The sequence below is a fragment of the Echinops telfairi genome, unplaced genomic scaffold (assembly GCF_000313985.2).
Source record: "Echinops telfairi isolate 266 unplaced genomic scaffold, ASM31398v2 ScPeMD7_25;HRSCAF=90, whole genome shotgun sequence".
NCBI classification, from domain to species: domain Eukaryota; kingdom Metazoa; phylum Chordata; class Mammalia; order Afrosoricida; family Tenrecidae; genus Echinops; species Echinops telfairi.
The window spans coordinates 2167820-2176219 of NW_022103922.1; the positions used below are offsets into that span (position 1 = coordinate 2167820).

At 59.7% G+C, this 8400-nt stretch overlaps 1 protein-coding gene across 1 annotated transcript in view; it reads right to left on the reverse strand.

The window, feature by feature from the left end:
• COL5A1 (collagen type V alpha 1 chain) overlaps positions 1-8400 on the reverse strand; it is a 99015-nt gene that overhangs the window by 15644 nt on the left and 74971 nt on the right. Inside the window, exons 42-55 of the mRNA XM_045289356.1 lie at positions 6292-6408; positions 6090-6197; positions 5801-5854; positions 5606-5713; positions 4752-4805; positions 4401-4508; positions 3600-3653; positions 3333-3386; positions 2306-2359; positions 1868-1921; positions 1159-1266; positions 1015-1068; positions 871-924; positions 460-567 (exon numbers count right to left, since the gene is read on the reverse strand). Of these exons, the coding sequence (XP_045145291.1) occupies positions 460-567; positions 871-924; positions 1015-1068; positions 1159-1266; positions 1868-1921; positions 2306-2359; positions 3333-3386; positions 3600-3653; positions 4401-4508; positions 4752-4805; positions 5606-5713; positions 5801-5854; positions 6090-6197; positions 6292-6408 (1089 nt within the window). The remainder of the gene's footprint in view (positions 1-459; positions 568-870; positions 925-1014; positions 1069-1158; positions 1267-1867; positions 1922-2305; positions 2360-3332; positions 3387-3599; positions 3654-4400; positions 4509-4751; positions 4806-5605; positions 5714-5800; positions 5855-6089; positions 6198-6291; positions 6409-8400) is intronic.

Consider the following 8400-nt stretch of genomic DNA (forward strand, 5'->3'; position numbering starts at 1 on the left):
ACCAGAAGGCCCAGTGATACCCTAGATGGAACAGAAAGCAGGGGCTCATTGTCACTTGGATGAAGGATCATAGTCATGTCCCACTCACACCAACTGCTTGCACCAACAGCTTGCTCACATAAGTGCATAGCACACTCATGTATGCCAGGGGCTACTGCACTGATTGGGTGACCTGTCCTGGCAGGGCCACTCCCGCCTGTTGGGGAACCGTGTGGTGTCCTCAGCCCCATGGAGACGGCTTGGAGATGGATGTTGCTTCCACTTCGGTCACTTGAACTGCTGAGCTGACCAGAACCCGCCCACCTGCCGACCCCCAGGGAGGCTCTTCTGGCTCCTGCTCTGCCCGTGGTGCTGGTGTCTTGGGCAGGGAGCCCCTGAGCAGTGCTCACCCCAACCCTACAGCCCCTAATGTGCTAAGGCATCCACGCTCTAGGCCCGGCCAGAATCTGTCTCCCATACCTGTTCTCCCTTGGGGCCAGAAGTGCCCTGCGGGCCTGGGAGGCCACGGTCACCCTTCTCTCCCTGCTCACCGGGAGGCCCGATGAGTCCGATCAAGCCGGGATGACCCTGCAGGAGGAGAGGCAAGAGGGGACACTGGGGGCCTTCGCCAGAGCCCTGCGCCCGGGGGATGAGAAATGCTCTTGGCCCCTTCCACTTGGGCATCATGCAGCTGCCCCGGCTCAGGGGCCCCAGAGCATCCTCAGAGTCCATGTTCCTACTACCCATTTCCCCTTTTTTTGTTGTCTCCCGGGTCCCCCACCCCACCCCAGGCTGCGAGAGTCTGAGACAAACTTGGGGCTATGCTGAGCCGGACCCCCAGGCTGCTGGAGGGCCTGATGAGGCTGCGGGAAACCAGCCGTCTCATCTTACCTTTTCCCCTTTGGGGCCCGAGTCTCCTTTGAGGCCGGGGAGGCCGGGGGGGCCCTGCAGGAAAATGCAGAGGGGTCACAATCCTCACCAGGGGTCTCAGGTGGCAAGCCGCCCTCTCCCACTGCCTAGGGAAGCCTCACTCACCATGGGGCCGGGGGGCCCGTCTGGGCCTGGGGATCCGGGGAGACCTTGTTCACCCTGAAACACAGCCGTCCTGCCGAGTGAGTCGGGAAACCCACCCTCCTCGGCCCCTCTGCTCCTGTCCCACCCATGACCCTCCCCACTCACCACAGGCCCAGGGATCCCCCGCAGTCCGTCGGGGCCAGGCTTTCCCGGAGCCCCCTGGGGGCCGATGGGGCCAGTCTTCCCAGGAGGACCTTCCAAGCCGGCTTCTCCCTGGCATGAAGTGGATGGGCATAGCACCCCCGGGCTCAGGCAGCGGGTCACACAGGACCAGTGCCCCCAAACATCAGTCTCTGAAGGAACCCGACACCCCAGTATCCGGGGCAGCCCCCAATTCTCCACACTCCTCGAGGCAGCTCCGAGACACAATTAGCTTCCGCTCAGTCCCTCAGCCAGCGGGACGCTCCTCCTCCACGGTCACCCCAGTCACCCCAGGGTGCTCAGAACACCCCAGTGATGGCCATAGTGGACATGGTGGTCACAGTGGACATGACCCTCACAGTGGACATGGTGGTCACAGTGGACATGGCAGTCACAGCCACTGAAGAGGACATGATGGTCTCAGTGGATGTAGTGGTCAGTGGACCAGGTAGCCACAGTGGACATGCCCTGCACAGTGGACATGGTAGTCACAGTGGACATGGTAGTCACCATGGGCATGACTGTCACAGAGGACAGGACGGTCACAGCCACCAAGGAGGCTCCCTTAGGCTTGGAGTGGACACACAGTGATGTCGGGCTGAGACCAGGCCCTGTGGCTCTGCTCCGTCCAGAACCCCCACATCCCCCCGGGGTCCCATCCCCAGCTCATTACCTTGGCTCCTTTCTCTCCCTGTCTGCCTTCAGGGCCTGCAGGTCCAGGGGGGCCCTGGAACAAATGAGAGTGCCCACATGACTGGCCTGGCTGGCAGACGCAGCCTGACCAGCCCTGAGACTGAGGAGCAGGTGTGGGCGATGAGGGTGAAGGCGACCAGCAGGCTGGTGGGCCGGCCTTTCCACCCCTGCGCCCAGCCCCCAAGCCAGGCCGAGCGAGGCTGGCCAGAGCACGGAGGGGCCAGTGTGCAGCTTGACTTTTCAGAAAGGCCTGGGAGGGTCCCCCCTGGATTGGGGCAGCTTGTGGGGTCAGCCCTGGGATGCCCATGATGGGGCGAGAGCAGGGTGTCACCCTAGTGCTGCTGAGAGCACTTGGGGTCCACCCACGTGGTGGGCAAGCACGGATCCCCAGGGAAGACAGGCTCACAGAGATAGTTACCCTTTTTCCTGGCGGCCCAGATGGGCCCGGCTCACCAGTTGGGCCCGGGGACCCCTGCATGGAAGAACAAGCAGGGGTGTTAGGAGCCTGCACTGTGAGGCTGGGTGGACAGGCAGTCTGGGGTCACTGCACATGGCGTGTCCACTGTAGCTCTCCTTGTCCGCCTGGAGTGGCCTCGCTCTTTCCAGAGGTCACATGTGGCAGTCTACCCAGGAATCTGCTCCAGCTCCTGCCCATAGCCTCCCTGCACACCTGCCTGCCCCCTGCTCTCCCTCCCCACAGCATTCATGCTGGTCCCTAACTGCTGTTTACTGACCACCACACCGTCGCCGCTGGGAGGGGACCTGGAGGCCCAGGGACAGGTGAAAGGGAAGATGAACCCTGAGCTCATTCCCATAACTCTTTCCTGGTATCACGGCTCGTCTGAGCTCAGGGTCTGGGCCTTGTCCCTGCCACTGCATTTCCCACAGTGCTTTGCCATATTTGCTGGGGGTTGGGGTTGGGGGTGGGGGGTGTGAGTACTCAGGTCTGTCCAGAACTCAGCTTGAAACAGGGTTTGCAAATCCAGGGTCATGTGCGAGACACAGTGTCCAGTGTGGAGGAGAACTGGAAGAGCTGAGGGGAGGGCACCCGGGGCTCTGTGAGCAGGAACCGGGTGAATCCTCCTGCGCGAACCATGGAGCAGGCAGTGGAAACCCCGTGTTTTGCATAGAATGCACCAGCCCGCTGTGGGGCACACGCACAGGACCCGCCTGCAGCACGTGGGAAGCTAACCTGCAAGAAGGGTCTGCAAGGCTTGCTTAACTCATGCATGATTCCTGTAAAATTGTGGTGCTTCCCCCTACCTCCACCCCCCAGCAGACCCTCTGAGGTTACTGAGCATCTGCAGGGTCAGGCCAAGGGATGTGCGTCTCTCAGGAGCAGAGTTGGGGCCCTCTGGGCCCGCTGATCCTCCATCAGGAGTCTGAGCCGGCGCCCAGGCTGCCTCCCCTCCCCCGCCATCCCTCCCGATGAACCACCCACCCACCGTTTGTCCTGGCTCTCCATCGTCGCCTTTGTCTCCAGGGGGCCCGTCCTGGCCCTGTGAGGACAAGACCAAGTTATTGCCTGCCAGCCAGAAGGGCACAACTCATCCACACTGCCACACCAGGTCCATTCCCAAGCCCCACCCCACCCTGAGCACCACCTTGGTCCCTTCCCAAGCCCCCTTACCCTGAGCCACCACCCTGTCCTTCCCCAAGCACCACCCCCACCCCCCAACACAGACGCACACAACCTCGCCTTGTGTACCTACCGCAGGGCCTGGCTCTCCAGGGGGGCCAGGGTCTCCAGGGAAGCCTACGGGGCCCTGGGCAGGGGAAAGAAGCAGAGAGGGTGGTGAGCAGCTGGGCTGGGCCACCCACAGCCAGGCCTGCGCTGCACCAAGACGCCCCCCCGTCTCCATCCAGCCTCCAGACCAGGGGTTCTCAACCTTCCTCATGCCGCGACCCTTTCATACAGTTACTCATGTTGTCGGGACCCCCAACCATAACATTATTTTCATTGCTACTTCATCACTGTCATTTTGCTGCTGTTAGGAATCGGGTGACCCCTGTGAAAGGGTCGGTCAACCCCCAAAGGGGTAGAGACCCACAGGTTGAGAACCGCTATTCTAGAACATTCCAGCACTTGCCTGCCACGCACTGCTGGGTCCAGACCTGGCCAGCTGGTGGGGAGAGGACCATGCCTGCCTTCTAGAGACCTGCCCAGTTCCCCCTTGAAGCTCCAGGCTGAGGCCGGACCCTCCCGATGCCCAGCCAGGCCCGGGAGGGAGTGCGTGGCGCTCGCCATCCATGTGGCACAACTCAGCCTCGGCCTCAGAGACCACCCTCCTGCAGGGACAGTCCCGCAGGCCTCTCCTCCCCACCGCCTCGGGCCCCTTGGGCCTTCTTGTCTGAGTGCTTGGGCTCAGTAGATGGTGTGGAAACTTCCAGACTTTTGGAAACAGCACGTCCAGGGCATGGGGTGTCTCTATGAGCAGCAGTGCACCCTACCTTGCCAGTCTGGCCTGAGGCATGGGGTGCAGGCTCCAGGGTCAGGGATGGGGGTTACTCACCGGGCTGCCCTTGGGGCCGTCATCTCCAGGAGGGCCTTTGGGTCCAGGGGGGCCAGCAGCACCAGAGGGTCCCGACTCCCCCTTCTCCCCCCTCTCGCCTTTGGGTCCCTGGAAGGAGAGATAGGCATCCATCACCTGGCTTATGCCACTTCATCTGGGCAGCACTCACCATAGCCAGGGCTGCCCATGGCAGGCAGCTCATTCACCCCCCCTTGACCGTGACCTGGAGAGGGTCTGACTCTGCTCCAATCCCCCCACCCCCCATGGGGCTGGTCCAGGAGCTCAGCTGCTGTCATGGGGACCTGAGGCCTGACTCCGCCCCTGACCGGCCCCGCCCCACAGCCCACTCACCAGAGGGCCCCCTTCTCCCGGAAGGCCAGGTTCTCCGGCCTCGCCCGGCTCACCCTGTGGAGAAAGCACACGGGGAAACACGGGTGTGGTGGGCACCCTGGGGTCAGTGAGACGGCGGCCAATGTCCTCAGATGGCCCCCGCGCTGTCACGGGTGGGATCTCCTCTGAGGAGCCTGTGCGGGAAGTGGGGCAGGCAGGTTTCCATCTGCAGGCACCAGGTCACCCAGCGAGGCCAGCAGAGACGTCCCCTGAAGGGAGGACTTTAAGGGTCATTACAGGGCGGTGGAGGTGGGGGACAGTCTTGCAGACAGGGAGGGCCCCATGCAGAGCAGAGAGCCCCCTCCCCCAGTATCATCAGAGAAACGGAGGGCAGGGCAGAGTAGCGTGAGAGGCAGGCACTGGGGGGGACATTTGCAGCAGAATAGCCCACACACCAGCCCACTCTCAGCACAGCCCCCGCTGACCCAGGGCGACCCTGCAGGACAGGGGAGAACTGCCCAGAGGGTCTCCCCGGCTGTCACATTCTAGGGGAGCTGATGGCCTCGTCTTTCTCTGTTGGAGCGACTGGTGGGCTTGAACCACCAATGGACCATGAACAGCCCAGAGCTCAACCACAAGCGTCTCTGAGATGTGAGCTCAGCAGGGTGGCTTCTCTTTGCTTTTCTTGCCATGGAAGTGAGTGGGGTGGGGTGTGGCGGGGGCACCCAGGGGCTGCAAGGGGCCAGATGTAGACAGATACAGGAGTCCTATGACCAGGCCTGGCAGGGAGGTGGCGCACCACACGTGCAGGAATGTCCGTGCAGACGCATGCAGGCCTGGAGCTGACACCCTGGCCCGTGATGACGGCGCCTCACCTTCTCCCCTACTGCGCCGGGGTTGCCAATTCCACCCGGAGGACCTTGTGGCCCATCAGCACCAGGAGACCCGGAAGGCCCTCGGGGGCCGGGGGGCCCAGGGGGACCCTAGGGAAAGGAGAGACCATTGAGCAAACCCTGTGTCCAAACAGAAGTCAACTACCACGGGGGCTCCGGCGGCTGGGCCGCACTTACCATCTGGCCCACGTCTCCAGTCTCGCCCTTCTCCCCAGGAGGTCCTGGCAAACCCTGGGCGGGAAGAGGAAGAAGGGTCAGGGTCAGGATCAGCCCCGTCCTGTCCTGGTGACCTACCCAACACGCAGATATGTCTTTCTGCCAAGCCCAGGTGGCGACCCTGGGCCTCTGGACGGGACATCCACTCGCAGCAAGCATGGGTACTGCCTTTGAGGGACAGGCAGGAGGGGGTGGGGCACAGAGGGATACAGAGTGTATGCAGTCGGCCACTCTGAAAGCCGGGCCTTACCTGCAGCCCCACAGGCCCCGGGGGCCCTGGGAAACCTCGTGGGCCCTCGTCACCTTTCTGCCCGAAAAGTCCCTGCTGACCGCGAGGCCCCGGCTCGCCATCCGCGCCCTGCAGAGAAAGCAGCCAGTGGAGGTTGAGGACGAGGATCTTGGGGGTCAGCTAGTGGGGAGGGTCTTTGAGGGTCACTGACAGGGGCACTTACAGAGAGGCCAGGCTGTCCGATGGGGCCTTGGGGGCCTGTAGGCCCAGGAGGACCCTGCGGGGAAAAGAGAGACACAGGCTTGCCTCCAGGGACAGAGATGAGGCCAAGCAGAGGGGTCTTGGCGAGGCTGGTCTGCTACGGGCCGCCTGCAGTCCGAGGCCACACAGCAACTAGGCCCCTCCCACAGTCACTGGAGGTTGTGCAAGGCCGGGCACCTCAGCACAGATGCAGGGGGAGAGAGAGACGGGGAGAGAGGAAGAGGCCCCTGGCCGGTGCTGCGTCCACCCACGGGCAGCCAGGGCTCTCTGCAAACTCTGAGCCTTGGGCTGAAAGGGCTCCACTTGCTCCGTGCTCACTCATACGCCCAGAGAGTCACTGCTGCACATGTGTTCACAGTGCCCATGCAGACACAGGTATGCGCACATATGTGCACACACATCCCCATGGGGACACATCTACAGATGCTCGAGGCCAGGCAAGCCCACCGGCTTTGAGCCCATTCTGACTCACAGAAACCCCAGGGCAGAGTGGAAGGACCTCGTCGTGGAGGAAGACTGTCACCTTTCTCCTGCATGGTGCCTGGTACGTACAAGCCATCCACCCTCTGCAGCTGGTGGGTCCCCCCTCCCCACTGCTGTGTCACCAAACTCCACTGCCATCGGGTCGGTTCAGACCTCGTGTGGACAGAGCAGAACTGCCCCTGTGGGCTTTCCGAGACTTACAGACGTTTATAGGAGCAGAGCCTCATCTGCTGTGTCCCAAGGAGTCTTGATACTGTTACACACATGCGTGTGCACATAAACACATATGCACATACATGCATGTACACAAGCCCGTACTTACAGACACATACCTACAAATCTACACACACATATATACATGTGCACCCTTATACCTACAAGGGGGTATCCCCCAAAACGGAATTTTTTTCAAAGCTATGTATTTAATTTTGTTTTACAAAACAACCTTATCACCTCCAAAGTCCTCTCCATTACACTGAATACATTTGTCACATCTGCGATTCTATTCTTGGAAACATTTTTCAAACTCATCTGTTTGGATGGCTGACAGCACCTCCCTCGTTTTTTTTCTTCTTCTACATTGTCAAATCACTGTCATTTCATGTCCCTCTTCATTTGCAGAAACAAAAATAAGTTGCATGGAGTGAGGTCAGGTGAGTCAGGTGCATGTGGCAAGAGAGGCATGCTATTTTTTTGCCAAAAATTGGTGCAATGAGAGGGCAGTGTGAGCAGGTGCATTGTCATGGTGGCAAAATGAATCCCCCTGTGCCACAAATCAGGCCTTTTTTTGTCATACACTGTTATGGAATATTTTCAGAACCTCTAAATAGAAAGCTTGTTTAACACCCTGACCTGGTGGAACGAACTCCAAGTGCACTACCAGTGGACATTTCTGTCCATCCGGGACAGAATGAGGTTTGTCACCAGTCGATATAGCACCTTTTTTGAAATAAGAAAACCACTCGTAGACTTGAGTGTTTCCCAAGGCGCTGTCCTCATAAGCTGTGTGCAACATCACAACGGTTTCTGCGGCATTTTTCCCGAGCAGGAAACAAAATTCCACAGTCACACCGGTTCTCTTAAAGTGGCCATCACGAAATACGAGGTTTGAGCGAAACTGCTTTTGTGAAAGAATTCACTGTGACCAGAGAGAACCTTCCCAGGTGATGCCACTGAGTGCACTAACTCAGAGCGAGTTGCCTGATGTTCACCTGGCAGGAAAGATGCATACTACAAAAGCTCACCCAGCGAAGCTTTTTCCCGTTTGGAGGGGCACCCCCTCATATATATACACATATGCATGCCCCTTATACATGGGCATGCCCCAAATTAATCAAACCCACCACTGGAGTCAGTTCTAATCAGTGGCCTCATAGAGTTTCCAAGGCGCTAAATCTTTACAGAAGCAGAAAGCCTGTTTGTTTTCTCCCACAGAGTGGCTGCTGGATTTGAACTTTGGACCTTGTGGTCAGCACACCAGCATTTACCCGACAGTACCCAGGGCTCCTTATACAGGCCCGTGTTTACATGAGCACACACACACATCAACACACACATACAACCCTGTGTACATACATTTACATAGACA